The sequence below is a fragment of the Camelus ferus genome, chromosome 33 (assembly GCF_009834535.1).
Source record: "Camelus ferus isolate YT-003-E chromosome 33, BCGSAC_Cfer_1.0, whole genome shotgun sequence".
In the NCBI taxonomy this organism is placed as follows: domain Eukaryota; kingdom Metazoa; phylum Chordata; class Mammalia; order Artiodactyla; family Camelidae; genus Camelus; species Camelus ferus.
Window position 1 is genome coordinate 7212476 of NC_045728.1, and position 22503 is coordinate 7234978.

At 43.0% G+C, this 22503-nt stretch overlaps 1 protein-coding gene and 1 long non-coding RNA gene across 7 annotated transcripts in view; both read left to right on the forward strand.

The window, feature by feature from the left end:
* Positions 1 to 8974, forward strand: part of LOC116661110 — a 42206-nt gene extending 33232 nt beyond the window's left edge. Inside the window, exon 4 of the long non-coding RNA XR_004316857.1 lies at positions 8051 to 8974. This is a non-coding gene — a long non-coding RNA (uncharacterized LOC116661110). The remainder of the gene's footprint in view (positions 1 to 8050) is intronic.
* A 2769-nt stretch (positions 8975 to 11743) lies between these two features.
* The window catches only part of MSANTD2 (Myb/SANT DNA binding domain containing 2), a 29509-nt gene continuing 18749 nt past the window's right edge, over positions 11744 to 22503 (forward strand). For 2 of the 6 annotated variants that reach the window (XR_004316983.1, XM_032472627.1), the window contains exon 1: positions 11745 to 13640. Coding sequence is in view for 4 of the 6 variants with exons in the window: in XM_032472627.1 (XP_032328518.1) it covers positions 12879 to 13640 (762 nt within the window). In the remaining 2 variants the exon portion in view is untranslated. Of the gene's footprint in view, positions 13641 to 22503 lie in introns of all 6 variants that reach the window. The other 4 variants (XM_032472626.1, XR_004316984.1, XM_032472622.1 and 1 more) reach the window with 4 other exon arrangements.

Here is a 22503-nt window from a genome sequence, read left to right on the forward strand (position 1 = left end):
GAAAATAATATATATATATGATGTCTTACAGGAGGTCTCGATGAACGTTTTGGGAGGAGAGCAGGTCAAGGTTCTGTTTTATGCACTTTTTTTCCCCCTTCTTTATATTGTCTTCTCTTTTTTCTTTTTTTATTAAGGATATAGTCAATGTTGTGTCAGTTTCTGGTGTACCACATAATGTTTGTCTTACATATAGATGCATATATTCCTTTCCATATAGGTTATTACAAGATATTGACTATAGTTCCCTGTGCTATACAGTATAAACTTGTTGTTTATCTGTTTTTTATTAATAGTATCTACACATCTCAAACTCCCAATTTATCCCTTCTCCCCTCTTCCCCCCAGTAACCATAAGTTTGTTTGCTACATCTGTGTGTCTGTTTCCCTTTTGTAAATAAGTTCATTTGTGTCATTTTTTTAGATTCCACATATAAGTGATACCATATGGTATTTTTCTTTCCCCTTCTGGCTTATTTCACTTAGAATGACATTCTCCAGATCCACCCACGTTGTTGCAAATGGCATTATTTTATGCTTTTTATGGCTGAGTAGTATTCCATTGTATAAATATACCACAACTTCTTTATTCAGTCATCTGTCGATGGACATTTAGGTTGTTTCCATGTCTTGGCTATTGTAACACTGGAGTGCATGTATCTTTTTGAATTAGAGTTCCCTCTGCATATGTGCCCAGGAGTTGGGTTGCTGGATCACAGGGTAAGTCTGTTTTCAGTTATTTATGGAATCTCCCTACTGTTCTCCATAGTGGCTGCACCAAACTACATTCCCACCAACAGTGTGGGAGGGCTCCCTTTTCTCTACACCCTATCCAGCTTTATTGTTTGTGGACTTTTAGTGATGGCCATTCTGACTGGTGTGAGGTGATACCTCATTGTAGCTTTTACTTGCATTTCTTTGATAATTAGTGATATTGAGCATTTTTTCGTATTATGCACCTTTCTTATCTCAGTTGTACATACAGCAAATACCGAGAATGGAGAAGTATCCACCGCAGTGCCAGAGTCAGAGCAGATCTGTGCCTCACTGAGAAAACAGGAAGTTGTGCCATTGTCACGTTCCCTAACGTATGTGGGATGTTCCCATCAGCTGAGCAGCTTGAGTTCTCCCTCATTTGGAGCTCAGCAGATCCTAGGAAATACTGAGCATCTTAGACTAAGTAAAACTCACCAACCCAGAGCGTTTCATTGGGCAATTCCCTGCCACTGCTGCAGCTCACTTGATCGCCTTAAATGTTTACAGGTATCTGCGCTAAAGACAAAGACTAGGAGAAAAAAAAAAATAAGATAGTTGAAATAGTACATATTTGGTTCTTTTTTTTTTTTTAATGTGGACTGTTAACAGAGTCAGTCAAAACGTATTTATGGAATGCCTGCAGGGCACATAGCAGGGTACTTCACCCTTCGTTGAAAATCCATTAAAACAATTACCAGGTCGTGCTTGGAAACCTTTTTCATGAAGGGATTTGCTTTAGTCACTGGGTTAGCAGGAACTAATCTGAGATGCAAAACTGACAAACCGCTTTGTACTAGGAAGCCCTGTGTAAACTATCACACACTTCAAATAATATATGTGAATTTATTCCTTCTTGTGTCTGAGTATAGGGAATTACAAGCTACAAACATAATGGGATGGTGAGATAAGGGAAAAGTAATTCTTAAAGTTAATGAATAGTCTTCTACTAATGCTCCAAAGTTTAGTGTTTACCTGGAAGGTTGTGCCCTGGTTATAGGCCACTAATGACCATCAGAAATAAAATTGTGTTCACATCAATACCACTTATGGAATGTCATATTGTCTTGACTCTCATACCAAGAAACTAGGCTCAGAAAACCCCACTTTCATTGAGATACTGTTGATCAGTGCAAATAGCTCAACTCATTCAAACCAACATTTGGTCTTTGAAATTAACTTACAAACATAAGGAGATGTCATAAGTTTGTTTATTGCTTTTTCCCAGTGCTAACTTTAACAACCTTTTTAACATATGTATATCCGCACAGTTGGTTCTGTCTTCTTTCAATTATTTGTTCAACAAGGAATTTTCATAACCTGCGTAAGGCACTGAAACAGAACTTTCCCTCATGTTTTGCAAAACCCAAGTTATCTAGTAGAGAGACATAGTTCAAGGGAGTTGTGGGATCCTGTTAATGGTTCCCAGTGTTAGTAGGATCCTCACCATTGCTATTCTTTTCCTATGTTTCTAGTCTCAAATCTTCTCTGCAACCAATGTCCAACACGAAATTCTCTACTGTATCCCGCACCTTCTTAGGGCAGAAGGAGAGGGAAAGAGTAGAGTTGGGCAGAGGGCCTTAATCTTAAAAGAGGAATACACTTTCTACCAACTGGTAGAACTGCGATGACTGACACAAGGAAAGTGGTGCATGAGCTGAGGTCAGACAGTGCCAGCATCCAAATTATATTCACCATTTACCAGTGATACAGTTTCGGGAAAGTAACTTCTCTAAGCTAAGGCTAAACTTCTCACTTGTAAAATGAGGCTTAAATAAGATAATGCATGTAAAATGCTTAGTATAGTGTCTACCAGAATGCGCCAGTGAGCAGACGTGCTTGCTGTCCACTAAAGCTCTGTGAGAATCGAAGCCTGCTTCACCTCTGATGCTCCAGGTGGCTTCTGGCAGACCTTCACCTGTGGTCAAGGGAGTATTTCTGCACTTGCAATAAAGCAGAAAGCTTGTTGAACTTTCAGTAAGCTGGAGCACTGCATCACAGGAACTTTCTATTTAGGGAAAAAGCTCCATTTTGGGTGGGAGACTAGGTGAACGACACCCTTGCCCTTTTTCCCGATTATTGGTGGGTTAGGTTGGGTTCTTTCAAAGAAAGACGCTGAGACAAAGATCAGAGTGCAAGGAGTTTATCTGGGGAAGAGGTTCACCAGCAGGGAAATAGAGGTGTTTGAGAGAAAGGAAGACAATAAAGGGCGAGTTGTGGGCAGCTGGGGTTTAATCCCACCAGGAAACCCTGGGAGATAGTGTAGGAAGCACCTCAGAACTGCCCCACGTGAGGAGCAAGGAAGTTGGGACGTTTATTTACCAACCCTCCGTCCATCATCGGTCAAGATCTGCTACTGAGAATATTAACTGTTGTGGGCCTGACTGTGCCGCAGAACCCCGGAGACCGACACTACAGTGTTCCCAGCTGAGCTTGCAAAAGACTCTGCTGGCTAACACAGCTACGACGGACAGACACCCCTGGCACCGAGGAGCCTGCTGGTCGCAGGGCCAGGCAGCAAGGCCATGCAGGCCACACCCAGAACCTGCTGCACAGTCTGTTCTTGCTCTGGGCCCCCCTCAAAATGTGTGGCCTTCAAAGTCACCCGATACATGGATTGGGACAGTATTCCCAAATGAGGCACATGCTGCATTCAAAATCTGAAGCAGAAGGATGAGGCGCAGTAAGTTGTCCCCCAGATTGCAGTGGATGTCATGGGCGTCCCCGACCACCAGCCCCTAAAATCCTGACACATGTGGCAGGCCCCCGCATCACTTTAGAGTGTGTTTATTGCCTCTTCTCTGGTAGTCAAGTGACTCAGTTAACATAATGCTATCCAAAGAGGGGAACTTTGTAGTGTTTTGTGTCATATATATCAAGACAATCAAGGCCTTTGGGGCAATAATTTGAGGTGGTGGGAAAACATTCTTAGATTCTCAGGAGCCCCAGTTGAGAGAGTCCTTTAGGCATTCCCTTAAATCATTCAGTGGTCTTAACAAAGGTTCTTACAGCCATACCCTTGGTTTGATTTTTGGCCTTGGACTCCTTTAATGCTGAGAAATATTTACCAGCTGGGAAAGCTGAGGAGAAGAGTTATTATCAGCCAAACCAGCACATCCTTGGGCTTCTGTATCTCCTCCAGATTCTGTTTGTGAGTTGAACGGTGCCTTCGTTTGCTCATCCCTCTCTTCCCGTGTGGCAGCATATACTCTGTTAGAAGCAGTCAAATGGCACTTTCAGCATTCTGTCTGGAGATCTCCTTATCATATATTTTAAAGTTTATTAGGTACATTTTCTATCTTTCAAGTTTCCGCGGACACCGTTTTCCCAATTATTCCATCACACACATCACACAAGTTGTCCTTTCTCCAGCCTCTAATAACTATTTTCTCACTGCTTTCTCAGCCTCCAGCAACTGTTTGTTCACTATTCCTCCAGGCTTTGCTAACAGCCTCTTTGGTGTTTTTCCAGTTTCTAACCACCAACTGGTCCAAGGGCAGAATTCCAAGAGCATGAGAGTGGAAGATACAAGCCTCTTGAGGTTCAGCTCTGGAACATTTCTGCTACATTTTATTGGTCAAAGCAAGCCACAAGGCCATTCCAGAATGCAGAGAGTGGGGGAAGCCGACTCATCTCTTGATGAAAAGAGTTATAAAATACTGTGACAATGTTTTTCAATATACAGCAGACGTCTTTACACTAACATGTGGATACATCTTTAGAATGAATTCCTAAAAGTGAACTTGCTGAGCCAAATGCAAATATGCATTTGTGCAACAGTGCCAAGCCACCCTTCACAGAGGTCATTCCAATCTTGAATCTCACCAGCAACACATGAAGGTGCCAGGTGAGGTGTCCCCAGACCTCACAACACAGTGTGTTATCCAAAATTTTCTTCTGTCAATCTGACAGGTAAAAATGACATCTTCTTGTAGTTTTACTTGGTGTTTTGCATACTATGAGTGAGACTTGGAATATTTTATTTCCTTAAGAGCCAACTGTAGATTTTTTTCTTGAAACTGGCTATTCACGTTTGCCATTTTCCACTTGGTTTGCAGGCTTGGTCTGTCCCCTTCCAGGGCACTTGAGAACTTGCACGTGTTAGTAGTGGGACACAATTCTGGGACAGGTTCTCTTGAGTCTGTGAACGAAAAGTTTCCTCACATACCCAATTTCGGTCTTGCTGAGGGTGACACATTCTCTCCTCCCCTGGGAAGGGCATTAGTATGGGACCACGATGGGCCCTAAGGGAGTATGTGGTTCTTCAACTGGAGAGGACCTGGGTTTCTAGATATTTTACCCCAAATTTCACTGCCACCAAAGGAGAAAATCACAGAGAGGGGAGAGAACCCTGAGCCTTAAATCTGGAGGGAACCCATTTGCCTTCAGTTTCTTAAAAGGGGTTTAAAGAGAACCGATCATGAAGTTACCCCTGCTTTGGTGTTGTAATTGACTTCTGTAGTCTGTGGGCCCCGCTATAAAGGGTTCTGCACTGACGTAGAACACCTGTGTTTGAGTCTAGTGACCTTGGACAAGAATCTTCCCTTTTACTTCAGTTTCTTTCCCTATAAAAGGAGGCTGATATTACCTATTTTGAAACTCAAGTGTGAAAGCAATTTGTGAGGGTAGGTTGCGCAAATATATGGTGTTATGATGTTCACGTAGAGGTACTAGGTACCATTCGGGATCCAATGCAGGCTGTGGAAACTCAAGTGGTTCTAAACCATTGTTGCCTGCAGGACACCACTATTTCTCTCAAGCTGAGACATTGGATATCCTTGCCTAACCTCTTCTAATGCTACCATTAGTAGCCAAATGAGGTTAAGGGTATAGACCTTCAGACTGCCAAGTGTGCTCAAGACTTCAGGCACCAACTGCAAATTCAGGGATCCCTAGGGCCACCCTGACCTCAGACCAGCTGGCTACAAATTAGGAAGCTCCCATAACCACCTTCAGGTTCAATACTTTGCTAGAATGACTCACAGAACTCAGGTCTTATGACTATAGTTTCATTATAATGAAAGGATACAAATTAGAACCAGCCAAAGGAAGAGATACCCATGGTGTTATCTACAACTGAGAGGGTTCCAAATGCAAGCTTTCGTGTCCTCAAGAATGCGTTTCCCTCCTGGCATCGACATGTGGTGATATATAAAGTATTGCCAATCTGAGAAGCTCATCCACATGCTTTGTGTATTCAAGAAACAGCAGGAAGGCCAGTGTGACTGGAGGTAGGGGGCAGCAACAGGAGATGAGGTCAGAGAGGTTACTGGATGGAAGCAGGAAGACCACTTAAGCAGTTCTCTAAATGATCTAGGCAAGAGATAATGATGACTTGGAAACAATACTATTGATGTATTATTATTAACCGAAGTCCATAGTTTACATTAGCATTGGCTCTTCGTGTCATAGAGTTGTATGGGTTTTGACAGATGTATAATGTCATGTATCCATGCATGCTTGTCAGGATCATACAGAATAATTCCACTGCCCTGACATTCCCCTGTGCTCCACCAGTCCATCCCTCCTTTCCTTTCAGCCCAACCTCTGGCTACCACTGATCTTTTTACTGTCTTTCTAGTTTTGCCTTTCACAAAACATTATATAGTTAGAATCACACAGTGTGTAGCCTTTCAGACTGGCTTCTCTCACTTAGAAGCATGCGTTCCTCTGTGCCTTTCTACAGCTTGATAATTCATTTCCTTTGTTGAATAACATTCCATTGTGTGGATGTACCAGTTTGTTTTTCCATTAACCTATTGAAGAACTTTCTGTTTGCTTCCTGTTTTTTTGGCAGTTATGAATAAAGCTGTTATAAACATTCATATGCAGGTTTTTGTGGTAAGCACCATTGCTAGGGCTTATGGTAAGACGATGTTTATTTAGCTTTGTAAGTGATTGAACCATTTTGGATCACCACCAGCAATGAATCAGCATTGCTGTTGCTCCACAACCTTGTCAGCATTTGGTGTTGTCAGTGCTTTAGATTTTAGCCATTCTATTAGGTGTGTAGTGGTATGTCATTGTTGTTTCAATTTGCATTTCTCCAATAACATAGGACATTAGTCGTCTTTTTATATGCATATTTTTCATCCATATATCTTCTGTAGTGAGGTGTCCATTCAGACCCTTTGCCTATTTTAAAATTTGGTTGTTTGTTTCTTATTGTTGAGTTTTAAGTATTCATTGTATATTTTAGATATAAGTCCTGTATCAGCTATTTAGTTTTGCAGATGTTTTCTCCCAATCTGTGGCTTGTCATTCTCTTAACAAGCCTATTATTTTTAAACAAGCCTATTATTCTTGATTAACACAAAAATTTGTGAACATCTCTCTAAGTCAATTCATTTACTACATCATGTGTCTTTCAGAACAATATTTCATGGACTGAATATAGTGGTGTGCATTTAACCAGTATCTCACTGTTGGGTTTATAGATCCATTCTAATTATTGGTATTGTACACAATGTAGAGGTGAACCGTCTTGTAACTAAATCTTTGTGTGCAATCTTATTTTCTCAGCATGCATTTCTAGAAGTGGAATAGCTGGATCAAGGAGTTCTTAGTTTTTTGAAGCTTTTGTCATTAAAATATTTCTACAGAAAATTTATTCCAGTTTACATTCTTATTAGCAGTGTAGAGAGGGCACCTGTTTCCCAGTCTCTTAAGTGGGTATTATAAAATGCTTTAGAAATGGAAATAGCTTTCTTCTTCTGAATACAGGAAAAACTCATGCTTATGTTATCATTTAAAATTTTTTACAAATTGAAGGTTATAATAGTATTTTGTTCTTGTAATTTGTATTTCTTTGATTGCTAATGAAGTTAAATATTTTGTCAGGAAAAATATATTAACTTTGGTCCCACTTAAATGACATTAATACAATGGACATGTCGTAAATGTTTCATGATACGAATCACACAACAGCACTTGAATGTTTGGTATTCAACATGGTATTTTGCTGAGTATTATATAAACACATACAGAAGAATCAACCCCTAACCACTAAGAAGTAACAGTCCAAGAAAGTCAACAGCCAGTCAACAAATGTTTATTGAGTGCCTACTATTTGCCTGGGACTACGTTTTTATAACAACTTTATTGAGGTTTAATTAACATACGATGAACTGTACATATTTAAGTGCGTAGTTTGATCATCTCTAACACACACATGCACCTGGAAACCATCAGCACAGTCACTTTGTTTGTTCTCCATCTCTCGGGTTCACTGTCCTTTGTTTTCTGACGTTCCTTGTTTTGAAAACCATTGTCTCACATATTTTGTCTGGTGTTCTAGTTATTTCAGACAGGAGGTGTGACCAGTCACTTGCACCTGTGTCTCAGCTGATGACGAAAGGCTGCCCAGCCCTGTGCTAAGTTCTGGATCTATTAGGAGGGAGCAAAAGAGACAAAATCCTTGACTTCAAACAACCTATGTTCTAGAGGGGGGTGGCAGACAATAAACACATGAAAGAAAAACAAATATGCATAAATGAATGACTTCAGAAAATGTGTGTTGATAAAATAAGATGGTAACATGATAGAGATGCAGTAAAGGCTTCTCTGGGGAGGTAAACAAAACACCCTAAAAGTTAATGGCATAGAACAACAGCAATCATGAACTTTGCTCATGGTTTGGGGCAGGGAATGGGGTACCTGGAGTCAGCTAGGCAGCCCTTGCTAAGGGTCTCGTGTGGTTTCAGTCAGGTGGTGGCTGGGGCTGGGGTCATCTCAGAGCTCCTTCATTCCCATCTCTAGAGTCTGGGCTGTTTAGACAAACTGTTTAGACAAATAACTGGAGGATAGAATATCTCTGGCTCCTTGGCTCTCTCTCTCTCTCTGTGGTCTCCCCATGTGGACTTAGGGTAGCCCATTTCTTACATGGTGCCTAAAGGTTTTCAGAGCAAGTATATCAAGAGAAACTGGCAGAAGCTTCAGGGTATCCCCATCTAGCCTTGAAGTCACACAGTGTCACTCCCATCACGTCTGCTTCATCGAAGCAGTCACAAAGATTCACCCAGGTACAAGGGGGAGGGAACATAAATTTGACTTCTTCTCAGAGGAGTATATCAAATAATGTGTGGATATGTTTCAAAATCACTACACTCATAGCAAAGAGTCTGGATTCTATTTTTACAATAGGAAGCCATTAGTGGGTTTTTAACAAGGAAATGACGTACAATGATTTACAGTTTTAAAGGGCGACTCTGTCAGGATTATTAGATGCAAAATCAACATAAAAGCATCAATCACATTTTTATATACCAGCAAAAACAACTAGAAAATAAAATTTTTTTAAAATGATATCATTTACAAGAGTGTTAAAAATACCTGCTACCTAGGAATAAACCGAACAAATATGTATAACGCCTGTATGCACAAAACTACAAACCTTTACTGAGAGAAACTAAAAACTAAATAAATGAAGGGATAGACCACTTTCACGGATTGGAAGACCAATTATAAAGATGTCAGTTTTTCTCAAGTTGGTCCATAGTTTCAATGTAATACCAGTCAAAACACCCACAGCTTTTTCTGTAGAATTTGACAAACTCATTCTAAAGTGTCTATGGAAATATGAAGTATCAAGAATAGCAAGCCACACTTGAAGAAGGAGGAGAAAGAAGAGGAAGAGGAGGAGGGACGTTCTATATTTGACAGAAGACGTATCATAAAGCCAGTGTGACCCACTGGTAAGGCAGTGTGATATTCCCACAAGAAACACAAACAGAAAAACAGATAGATAGACCAGTGTAACCGCAGAGCCCAAAATAGACCCACGCACATATGGACGGCTTGATTTATGTCAAAGACGGCATTGCAAAAGAGGGAAGGAAAGGATAGTCCTCTCAGTAAATGGAGTTGGAGTAATTGTGTATCCACACAGGAAGAAGGAAGAAAAGAAGGGAGGGGGAGGTATATATTCTGCAGAAACTCTTGCACATATGCACTGGGAGACATGTACAAGAATGTTTGTGGCAGCATTATTCATAATCTCCTAATTTAGAGACAACACAAAGATTCAACAGTAGGATGGATAAATAAAATGAGATATATTCATAAAACAGAGTGTTTTACAGCAACAAAAATGAATAAACTGCAGCCACATACAGAATAGATGAATCTTAATTAAAAACATAATATTGAGTGAAGGAAACCAGACACAGAATACATGTGATTTCAATTCTAAAATTTTCCAAACCAGGGAAAACTTCTAGCGATGAATAATAAAGTGGTAAAACTATTAAGAAAGGCAAGTCAGGATAGCGGCTATCTTTATTCAAGGGAGAGAGGGGTTAATACTGGGAAGGGGTTTTAGGGAGGGGTTCCTGGAGTGCTGGCTATATTCTGTTTTCTGACTTGGGTGGTGGTTACATAGTATTTGCTTTATAATAATTCATACAGGAGTTGTACCTGTATGTTTGGTGTAGTCCTCTATATGTAAGTTATATTTCACAGGAAAAACATTTTAAAATACCAAGTTCACTTTGGCTACTGTGTAAGCAGCCAGGTATGCAAGCAGGAAGTTCAGCTGTCCAGTATAAGACATGATGGAGGCTTGGACCAGGGTTGAGAAGTAGTCAGACCTAGGAAACAGTTTGGAGGTAGCAGTGACAGAACTTGGTGTGGAATGTGAAGGGTGGGGGGAAGATAAATCAACAAACACACTGACAGTCATAAAACACAGTGAGACAGTGCGCAACAGAACTAATAAGCTTTTGAAACAAAACATTAAGGTGAAGTGCTAAGTTGTGTGAATGGGCATTAGAGGGAGGACTTCTGTCCAACTGATTAGGGGAGGCTTCATAGGAAAGCTGGAAAAACAAACACTTGACACAGATTGTGTAGGAAATGGATGAGGGAATGATACAATCAAAGGGAGTAGTTGACAGTTTACAGGTGGAAGATCTGTATTATTCCATACCTGTTCTGCACGTTATTTTATTTTTGAGACATTTCATACATTATCTTTCAAATAAGTTTTTATCTACTTATGACTACCATTTGGATCCACAATAAAAAGTGTAGCACATTACTTCTGACACAGTAGCCATTCCATAAGTAGATTAAACCATGAAGTCTTGAACAAGCACATCACACAACACCCGGAATCCAGGATCAGCCATGTAAGCCAACACGACAATCACATGATCCTGACAGTGCCTTGATACTGTGTAATACTTATTAACAGCTTTTACATTACTGGCTTTGTCTTAAGGTCAGGATGTTACTGGAAATTTTATTTTTGATAGTCTTTTCTCATTGGGTAGACTGATGGGTATGGGATTAAGGGAGGGGTATAGAAATAATGTCTAGAAACAGACGTTTGTGGGAAGGCAGACTTCTCAATCAACCCACTTTATCTAGGAAGGCTTCCTGCGTGAGTCAGAGTTGATTTGAGAATCATCCAAAATTAACAATAGGAGGGGTGATTTTTTTTTTCAGGCTTGTGGGAAAATGAGAGTGGGAAGGCAATGATTTTAAAATTCTTTGGAGTTTCTGATTTTGTGTATGATTTAGGCATGTCTCTCCACTAAATACACACTAAACACACACTAAACATTATGACATTAAAAAAAAAAACCTACTTTTGGGCTGAATGAGAGTGAACTTTATTTTGATAGGTGTTTGAGATTCCGCTAGAGCCCTTAAGAGAACTGAAAATGAGAACACTGAAAACCAGAGGTGGAGAGAAAGCGGCAAAGGGTAGATTGTATTAACAAGAGTACAGCAAAGTGAGTAGCAGCTAATGCTCACACATGTGCATTATGTGACCCAGGCACCACTCTAAGGGCTTTACTTGTATTAACTCATTTCTTCTCACAATAATGCTGTGCGGCCATCCTCATTTCATAGATAAAGACACTCAAGCACTGAGAGATTGGGTAAGTTGGCTAAAAAAGTGGCAGAACTGGAATTTGAAGCCCGGCATTCTGACTCTAGAACTCATATTCTTTTTTTCTTCTTTTTTTTTATAACATTTTTTATTGATTTATAATCATTTTACAATGTTGTGTCATAGAACTCATACTCTTAAGGGAGGTGCCAGACTACATCTTCTTAGAAAGAGAGAAAGAAATAGCATAAATGTTGGAACTTTACGTTTCTTCATACTGCTAACTTACAAACTGTCGTGGCACTTTACCACCACACACGAAGACAGTTATCTTTACTTCATCCCTGTTGCTTATTCCTGTGGCTTTCCCAGGACAGCCATGTCATTCTTTGGGGTGATTCTGAGTTTCAAATGTAACTGACCTCAGCTCTACTTTTTAAAAAGCCTAACATATTTGCTATGGGGAAAAAAAAGAGTTGCACAGCTTATTTTATTGAAAAAAAAATCCACTGAGGCTTGCAAGTTAAAGATCCAAGATAAACAATTAGATTTTTGGCTTGGAAGAATATTGAAATACCTTACAGCTATGTATTGGCTTTAGTGTGCTAATGTTCATTAAATTGCAGCACTTTACGGAACACTCAGGAGCGATTAATTCGCTAATTACCAGAGGTCACAAGAGCTGTCATAACTGACAGTCTTTTTTTAGTCTTTTTACACTCGAGAGTATGAAAACCTGTAGAGAAAACGATGCAACTTCCAAATTAGGGAGGAGGGAGAATGGTACTGGAAAGTAACTTTTCTGCTGAGCTCCGGAGTTTATACACATTCAAGTCACAGACAAAATGTGCGAGTGCAATAAAGGCGTCTAACTTCTACAGACCGTCACACCCACCCAGACTAGCGGGAAAATAGACAAGAACTAGAATCAGAGTTGCTCCTCAAATAATGCGCTTGGGTTTCTTGAAAAGCTACGGCGTAGACTCTAACCCTGGTCCCCAACTGCTTTTTAAAGTCTTCCCCAGAAATGCTCTCCCTGAAGCCGCGGCGCCTTCCCGGCCGTACCCCGCGCAGGGCTGCCCAGCCTCCGCCCTGGACGTCTGCCTCTGCACCCCGAGGCCAGTTCCGAGTGGGGAGGCAGAGCGGAGGGAGAGAGGAGGGCGAGCGAGCGAAACGGTCAAGTCCTCCTTAACTCGGGGCCCCCTCGCGGGCCTCACCCCTCCTCCCGGGGGCTGAGATTGGAGAGGAAGTGGGAAGGCTCCAATCTGTTCCTCACACCAGCGCCCTCATGCCCCCACCCTTCTCCTCCGCTCGGGGCTTCAGCGCGCCTCATCCCCGCCCCTCGCCCCGGGAGAGGAGCGGCCGGCGCGGCAGGGCTCGCGGAGGAAGGCCGGGGGCGCCCGACGGCCTCCGCGCGGCCGCCGGGGCCCGCAGCCGCCAGCCCGCGGGCGAGCCAGGCCCGAGGGCAGCCCCGGAGTCCGCGGCGGCCGGATGCGCGGGCGCGTCACTTCCGGGCGGTGCAGCGGCGGCCGCTTGGAAGATGGCTGCGCCCTGTGGCTCGGAGCTGCCCGCCAACTCGCCGCTAAAAATCCCGAAGATGGAGGTGCTCTCCCCGGCTTCTCCTGGTGGCCTGAGCGACGGAAATCCATCGCTGTCCGACCCTTCCACGCCTCGGGGTGCCTCCCCGCTCGGGCCGGGCAGTGCGACGGGCTCGGGGGCAGCGGCGTCCGGGGGTCTCGGGCTGGGGCTGGGGGGCCGCAGCGCCGCCTCGTCCTCGGTCTCCTTCTCCCCTGGTGGCGGCGGTGGCGGGGCTGCGGCAGCCGCCGCCGCCGCCTGCCGGGGCATGTCGTGGACGCCGGCCGAGACGAACGCGCTCATCGCAGTGTGGGGCAACGAGCGGCTGGTGGAGGCGCGGTACCAGCAGCTGGAGGGAGCCGGCACGGTGTTCGGCAGCAAGGCCCCCGGGCCAGCCATGTACGAGCGCGTGTCCCGGGCCCTGGCCGAGCTGGGCTACGAGCGGACCCCGTCCCAGTGCCGGGAGCGCATCAAGGTAACCGGCCGCCCGGCCTGGGGCAGCGAACCAGAGGCAGAGAGAAGGCGGGGAAGCGGGCCTCGGGGGCGGGGGCCGGTCTGAGCGCAGGGCTCCCCTCCGGGGCCCGGTGGGCGACTCGCATCTCCTCCGCCTTTTTCTTCTCTCCCTGGGAAGGGGGCTTTTTTCCAGATGGCCGCCAGCCCGTAGGTTTCCTGAGTTTGAAGTTGGGCGTGCCTGCCGCCGCCCCTCTTTCTTGCCAATTGAGGATGTTCCTGCGCTCTGAAGTTGGTAGTTTCTCATTGTGCCCCGGGCGGCAGTCCCCGTGCCGCCGGCGCCTCTCGCCCCCACCGCCGGGGCCCTTCGCTTTGTTCCAGGCCAGGGGCTTCCAGGCAGAGGCTTACCGGCCGGGGCGGGATGGAGCGAGGGGAGAATGCGGGGGCTGCTGAGCCCCCAATTTAGGAATTTTCAAGTGAGTGGCAGTGGCAGAGCCATACAAAAAGCGCCTTCGGATGACTGGCCTTTGTGTCAGTCGTCTTGCTTCCGACTTGAGCTTGCTTCCAACTTGAAGGACGAGTAAGTCTTGAGATGCTTTGGAGAATTGGAAAGGCTTGATTGTAGCCGGATGGTGTGTTGCTTTCGTGGAGTTAGCGGCACAATTAAAGTTAGCCTGACTGATAGTTGGTCTGGAATTTGGAGTGTCGATGCCTCGAGAGTTAGGGTGGCTTGAAGCCCTGCTGCATTTCTGACCAAGCTCCTTCAGGAAAGCCAGTTTTCCCCTTTAGTTATTGTGCCTAATGTGGTGACAGGTAAAGCTCTCACTGTACATCTGGCCTAAATTGTGTATCTGAATGTCTAAATACAGAGGCTTAATTTGGGCTAGAAATTGTACCACCATGCTCTTCATACTGACTCTTGATCTAGGAGTTCAGATTTGTATTATTGGAAGATACGGAGTTGTTTTTTTAGGTAAGCTGGTTCCCTCTTCAGTGTCTGCTAAAGGATTCTGGTAGGATTCTTTCTCCCAGTTGTCACGGAACTACTTGTTCAGAGTTACAGTATCTATACTTCCTTTCTGACAGGGCTGACATTTTGGGGGGAACTCTTTGGTGGGTGAAAACCCAGTAAGAACTATCATAATCACACTAGAGAAAGAGATTGCTCCAAAATTCGGGAGATCTTGCCTCAAGTAGTGCTCATCTGAGGACATCGTTGCTTAGAAAATTTGGTCCAGAAACTAAGGGATTTCAAACCTATTAACTGCTGCTGAGGGAATCTGGCACCCATTTCTCAATTACAAAATTGAATTGGTTTACTTGATAACATGTGCCTTTGGGTCTTCTCCCACCCCGCATCCTTAAATAACAAGGATGTTATTTAAATAGTGGTTCATACGATTAAAGTAGTAACTAATAGTAGCTACTGTTCTCTGAATCTCATTCGTTGTTGTAGTCAAGGTTGTTAAGGTTAATTCTGGGGGAGAGTTTTTGTATTGCCCTGTTTAGCATCTGTCCATGAAGTTTTCTTGAGTTTAGAAGTGCACTTTAGGCATTTGTCACAGTTTTAGCTTGACTGATTTTTGTCCATAGAAATTTCCCAAACAAAAGAAAAAAGTGTGTTACCAAAACCTCACTGATTATAAAATTGTTTTCTCAAATAACCAGGAAATCTCTAGTTGAGTTGCATCTTTGTCCAGTTATGAGAAGCATAACCTAGAGCAAGGAAAGGAAATTGAGCTTCTCTGAAGAATTTTAAAAAGAGGGTCATTTTACCTGTCTCCAAACAGATAAGACCAAACTGACCTCAAGCTCTTAGAATATTCTGAGAATATGCAGATGATGGTGATGGGCTCTCTGATCCACAGAAGCAGTTGACAAGGAGGGCAGAGAACTTGTTGTGGTTGCTGTTTTTTTTTAAGTACTCCTTAAGTGAGTTCAACCAAGGAACCAGACTTCTTTATTAACAATGTTGGTCTTTCCTGCCAGAATTATAGGCTTCATAAGGACAAGCTGGTCTGGTCTCTCTTACTAACAACCGTATCTCCAGTGCCTAGCACATAGTAGGCAGTGGGTACCTTTTTATTAATTCACCAAATAAAATCTAGGAGAATTTTGGAAAGTATAAAAATCTAGAGCAGTGTTACTCAAACTTTAACCCAAAGGCATAGACTTTGAAATCCAGTTTGAAAAAACTGCATTAAAAACCTAAGCTTTGTCCCTCTAGGAGACAGTAAGAATGTAATCTTAAGCGTAGAAAACATATGTGGTCACTGATATCATAGCCTTACCCAATTATAAAGTGGATGTCCAAACTATGTTTATGAAAATAAAAGCACAACCTTAGAAAATTCTCAGAGAATCCCAAACCCTTGAGAACAAATCAATCTTTAGATTTCAGTTTCAGAAAGGCAATTTAGAACAAGTAATTCAGGCGTTTCTTTCACTTTATTGTGTTAATGAGAACTGTCAAAAGAAAATCAGCAATCCTTTTCGCTTTAGAATTTGTAGAGTAGAAACAAAGTAGTACAGTGAGCTATGGATCTGGAGGAACATCTTGTACAGACTGATTCAGCTCAGTTAAGTGTGATCGCATGTCTGAGGCTCAGGGGAGGAGCGCTGTGTGGGTCAGTTACATTTCTGGTCTGATGTATTTGAAATAGCTATCAAAATTCAATTATGAAGAATCAGCAAATAATTTCTGCTAAGTTTGAAAGGAAGGAAGATATATAGTAACTTCAGTTTTTCCCTGAAACTTCTGCTTAGTCATAGTTTCAACATATTGATAGAGCCGCCTTCACTTCATCAGATAAGGGCAACAGAAAGCTGAGTCCTGTCCCAGCTCTTCCTGACCACCCTCCTGAGTAACCTTAAAGCACAGCACTTCCCCTCGCTGGATTGTGCCTCAGTTCTCTTATCTATACAATGGAAGTATTAAAATTGGAAGTATTGAAATTGAATTAATAACTCTTGGATTTTGCTACCAAAGCACTATTTTTCAGTACTATTCAAGTGAATGTGTATATTTCTAGCACACAGGATTTTAACTAAAAGTCAGATATAAACTTTTTTTTTTTTGCTACAAAGTTTCATTTTGAAGTCTGAAATGTCCTGTTGTTGGTATTTGTTTAATTATTTGGATAAATTGGATGTGTTTGAGACTGCCTAGCTACATACATTATTGTTTGGTTGTGAAGTTTTGTTACTTTTTGTTTGTTTGCCAGAAGAAAATTAGTCTGGTAACGATTCCATCCCAATTTGGGAGTTGATAAACCAGTAGATAGTTTTCTGTCCAGTCGCTGCATGATTTTTCTCCTTTTCTGTAGGCCTTGTCTTCATGTCTCCATTCACCAAATACTTGAGTGTTTACTGTCTGCCTGGTGTTAGGATGAATAAAAGAACTGTAATACACAGACTTGAGAGCTTACAGTGCAGGTGAAGTCTGTGTACACACATCCAGGAGTTAAAAAGCTGTATAAGACAACACGGGGGTGGTATGCGGTGCGGTACGTGAGTAAGTGTCAGATGTCAAAAGCAGACAATAAGTGTGGTGACTTCAAAGGAGGGAGCGATCTCATCACAGTCAATACTGCAGTAGCTGAAAGGTCTATCTAGACTTGGAATTCATGAAAGCATTCACTTCTAAGCCAGATGCTGTATTCACACTTCACTCAGTTAATCTGATGCGCTGCAAAACTCATTCTCAAGTCCCATATTTTTGGGTGTTCTCCAAAAATTTGCCTCTTGAGAGTTGGCTTTATGTCTTTGAAACAGTTGTGTACGTACTTCTAGCTCTGCCTCAAGATGAAATGCAGGGTGACAATGGTATGACCTGAAAATCTTGTCTTTGCTGGATCTGCGCTGGTTGCTCATCAGATAAATTTAAAGTGGTAGGGAGTCTTCTGCCAGCAAACAAGATGATTGATTTTTTAGGGACATTGCTTAGATCCACTCATCAGCAATTCACCACAATCTTTGGAACAAATATCATATGTTAGCAGACAAATCACAGTATAGTATATTTGGTCTTTCATTTTCGCTATCAAGACTTGTCATTGTTTGTGAGAACCAATAGGGCAAAGATTACTTGGAGTCAGAAGATACCTTTGTTCCTGTATGAGCATTGTAAGAATCTACCTATCTCTGAGGACTTTGGTGTTAGTAGACAAGACTTTATGCATTATCATTGAAAGATTTTCAAGAAATACAGTATGCTACTCAGAGTTCATAAGAAAGATTTAGTCATATTTGTTTCCTTCCATTTTTTTGCATATCCAGTTTCTGTTGTTCCCAAGCCATTGCCACCCAAAAGCTTGTGTGTTTCAGTTTGTTTGTCTTGTGACTGACAGAGGCTTGATGTGTATCCTAAATGAATAGAGCATCCTGGACGACCAGCTGTACATGTTTATTTAGGCTTTCAGTTTTGGAGGGATCTAATAAGCACGTGTTAATACTGTGCATGAATAGGCTTCTGAGTGTATTTCCTGGCATTTTGGGAAAACTACTGAAGAGTGGGATGGAATAATTCTGGATTCTTCATTAAGAGAATATGTAAAAGGAAAAAAAATAGAAAACCCATAGTACAAGACAGTGCTGTTCAATAAGACTTTCAGGGATGATGGAAATGTTCTGTGTCTACTGCAGTTCAGTGTGGTAGCCGCCAGCCACATGAGGCTGCTGAGCCCTGAGAATGTGGCTAGTGTGCTTGAAGAGCTAGGTTTTTAATTATATTTCATTCTAATTAATTAAATTTTAAATTATAAATAGCTACATGTAGTTAGTGGCTACCATATTGACCAATGTTGGTAAAAAGTTGTTGCTCAGAATATTAAAGTCTGTTTCATGAAAGGAGTCTCTTGGCTGCACACTTAACCTCCAAGGGGAGCTCAGAGGTCCTTCTTGCCCTCCCTGTCACTTTACCCCCAAGCAGGAGGAACCTTGACAGAAATCAAGAGATATGGTCCGTCATTCTAGGAGGAGGCACTTTTTGTGTAAGGAATAAACTGTTATAACCTCAGTTGGCTGGGGCAAGCCATGTCATATTCTTGGTTCTCTAGGACAGTGCTGTCCAGTAGAACTTTCTGTGGTGATACAAGTGTTCTGTATCCACATGGTGCAGCAGCCACTGGCCACAGGTGGCAGTTGAACACTTGATAATGTGGCTAGTGTGACTGTGAAACTGAATTTTTAACCTTACTTAATTTTAATTAATTTAAATTTGAATAACCGTATGTTGCTAGGCAGTGGCTAGAACTGCCAGAACAGTTCTGGCAGTTCTGTTTGGCCAGAACAGCTTTGGAATAATGGTGTTCAAACTTTTTTGCTTAGGTACTCCCAAAAGAGTTTTGAAATCCATGCACTCTCCTGAACATTTTTAAGCTGACATTAAAATTTTTTCATCATATGCTTGAAAGTGTACAGGAAGTTAATAGGATATAGGACATATTAAATCTAAGATGAATTAACATGAGGATTGGCTGTAAAATTTATTGAATAATGGACTCTGAATCTGAAAAATTCATCCCAAATTTTTATCTATAGGCTTTATCAAATGTACCTTAAAAATGTTGATGATCAGACAATATTCTGCACAGGTGGTGGGGGTGGGGTAAGGCTCAGTGGTAGACTGGTCCTGGGTTCAATCCCCAGTACCTCCATTAAAATAAACAAACAAACAAACCTAATTACCTCCCCCTGCCCCACCCCCAAAAAGCAGACAATATTCTGCCTACATTTAAAAGAAACAGTATCACTAACCTATATTGCTTTGGCTATTCTAAATTCAGCAGCCAAGCTCCATGCCTAAAAATACACATAAGACTGGGAGTAACAGGAATCCCTCAGATTTTAAGGTGTCTGGATCAATCATTAAAGACGGTATAATGGCAATACAATTAAAGACCACTGCTTTGGTAGTCTGAATTTTAAGCATCTTTTCAATATCTATCTTGGCTGATGCAGTGGGACTGGGCCCTTGAATTCCACAGCTAGGAGGAAACAGGAAGGAGGTATGGAGCTTAACTCCTGGCTAAAGCCCAAGCATCTGGGGGAGGATTTGGAACATGGCCCATTCCCTTTCATCAGACTCATCTGACAGTTCATCCCAGGTTTCTTTAAATACTAAGGTCTGAAATAAGGACTTAATTTTTTTTTATTATTCATCAACAAATGTTTGAGTGCCTCCTGTGGTGGCCCTAGAAATACAGTGGGTGCCGTTTACCTCAAGGTGTCTGCCTTCCAGTGAAGGCGTCAGGCTGCAAAAGCAGCAGTTGCAGTCTGTGAGCGAGGCTGTGCTTCGTGTGGACGGTGAGCTCACGGTACTGCAGGTGCGCTCAGGGAGGGCACGCCAGCTTAGGCTTTCAGGGGGTGGATCCTGAAGGTGAGGTGGGACTGAACTGGGGGGAAGGGAGTAAGTAGAGAGAGATGAGCAGTGAGGGCGAAAGCCCAGAGGCAGCATAACCTAGAGTGGTGCAGACTTCAAGTGCAGTAAAATATATTCCATCCAAGAATCCAAAGCTGGAAGCGTCCAAATAGTGTAGTTGTTCCAAAAACCTTAAGTGATCATCTGTTTAAAAAGTCATGTCTTTCGGTTGAAGAACATTTGCCATAGTGCATGAAGGTGTGCCTTAGACACTGCGGATGACTGGCTGGTGGTGTTGTCAAGGACTGTGTAAAAGGGTGGAGCAGACAGTTCTGGGATAACAGTGTGGTGGACATGCCAATTCCAGATCACGTGCATGTTTCGATAAATAACTTTTTTATAGTTTGAATTGCAGTTATGCAAATATCCATTATATATCTCGTTCCTTAAAGTATATACTGGGAAGAAAAACCAGAGCAATGCATCTTTGTGAACATTCAGCAAGGAGAAATATATTTTACCCTGTGGCCCAGTACTCACATAACATGCATACATACATATGTAGACACACACACATGCATATATATGTATGTGTATGACTGAAACAAATTTCACAAAATAATGATACTTATGTGCCATTTACTGTGTGTCTAAGTGCTTTACTGTTCTAAGTGCTTTACAAATATTAACTTATTCAATGCACGTAATGACACCATACTTAACTACGTGCAGTACACTCTGTGCAGTACACTCTGGTGTATTCTATTCTATCTGAATGCAGGTGTTCTGGCCCCCGAGCCTCTGGAGTAAGTACCATCAGTGCACAGCTCGGGAAAGCACCCACTACAGCGCCTGCACCTGCCAGGCCCTCTTTCTCCAGCCCCCTCCCCACATCCTCTTCCTCCACCCAGTGTTCTTTAGCTTGGCCTCCCCCTGCACCCCAGCCCCTCTGGTACCTTATCTTACCCCCAACTCTCAGTTGTCTCCAGAAGTCCCCTCACCTAAAGCTGGTGCAAAGAAAACCTGGGAGGGTGGGGGCGACCGCACCCACTGGTATTGGGCAGCAGGCTTGCTCCTTGGGGACTGGCAGCCCAGGGTCACGTTGGTCCCCACGCGGGGCACGCCCCGGAGGTGGCAGGATGGAGGAGCTGGAGGAACTGGCAGAGGGGAGACAGGTTAAAAACTCACAGCCAGGGCACCAACAGCTCCCCTCCCCCACTCCCACACACTGACCCTTCTGTCACTCCCTCTGCCCCTCCCCCGACCTTCACACTCAGTCGTTTGGGAGAGGGACCTCCCTGACCTCCCCGGGGTGCTCCCCACTTACCCAGCACATTGAGTTCTAACGTTCTGCTGCTGTGAACTCTGCTCTCTTTGCCTTGACTGGCTTGCACATTCACAGAACAGAGGTAGGGCCCAGAGTCTTTCTCCTGCAGGCCCTGGAGCCGCAGGGACACATGCCGGGAGGGCATGGAGTAGACCAGGGAGGCTCCAGTTTTGCTAGAGGTGACCCCACTGATGTGCGACAACACCTGCTGTGGGGCATGACACCTCCCCGTTATTACATGAGTGCTTTGTGTCCATGGGCAGCTCCTCCCCTGCCCTCCCCCAAACTGGGGGTCTTCAAATGCCCCTCACCTGCACCCCACCCAGCTCTCCATTCACTCCCTGTCCCCCTAGCCACTCTCTCATTGCCTCAGGTCCTCTTCACCAGAGCAGTTCCTGTGTACACTGTGTCTTCATTTCCTACTTGGGGTGTTTAGAAAGGTGATCACAACCCATTAAAATTGATTATCCAGCATACTAATGGGCTATAACCTGCAGTTAGATAAAAGAGGAATGGAAGATAATGAGGTGAGATCAGGTTTATTTCAGTCATTGTGCTACTTTAGACTTAAGGTATCAAAACTCAAGAAATGTCATTAATTTGGAACAGGCTGTGTCCCAGATAATTCCGGTGGGGTGTTTTTTATGTAGTTCTAGATAGCTGGAGCCTAGAGTTTGAGGGGAGAGGGTGAAAGGAGGTAGGAAGTGGTAAGAAATGAGACTGAAGACATAAACAAGAGGTCTGATGGTGTGCTAAGGAGTTTGGACTTCATCCTAAATTATCAAAGAATTTTCAACTGGGGAGTGACATGGTTAGTCTGAGGTTCTGGAACTGGCTATAAGATGGAAAATGAATTGGAAAGGGTGAGACTGGAAACACAGAGATCTTTTAGAGGCTCCTTGCTGTGAGCTAGACAAGAGGTGAAATAAAACAGTGCCAGGGAAAATGAAGAGGCGGGGAACAGACTTCAGATATATCAAAATTAGTCGGGCTGTTACAGAGAATCTGAAAATTCTAATTTATAAGATTTATTCGGTCTCGGCACACAGCTCGCTGTGTACTTTCTCTACCAACTTACACAGAGGATTCTTAGTTGTCCTTAAAGATCATTATGGTACTTACAGCTTAAGTTTTTAGAGTTGGTTCTAGACACCACTGAGGTCCAACTGAAACACCATTTTAGGACAGTCCCGTCTGTGT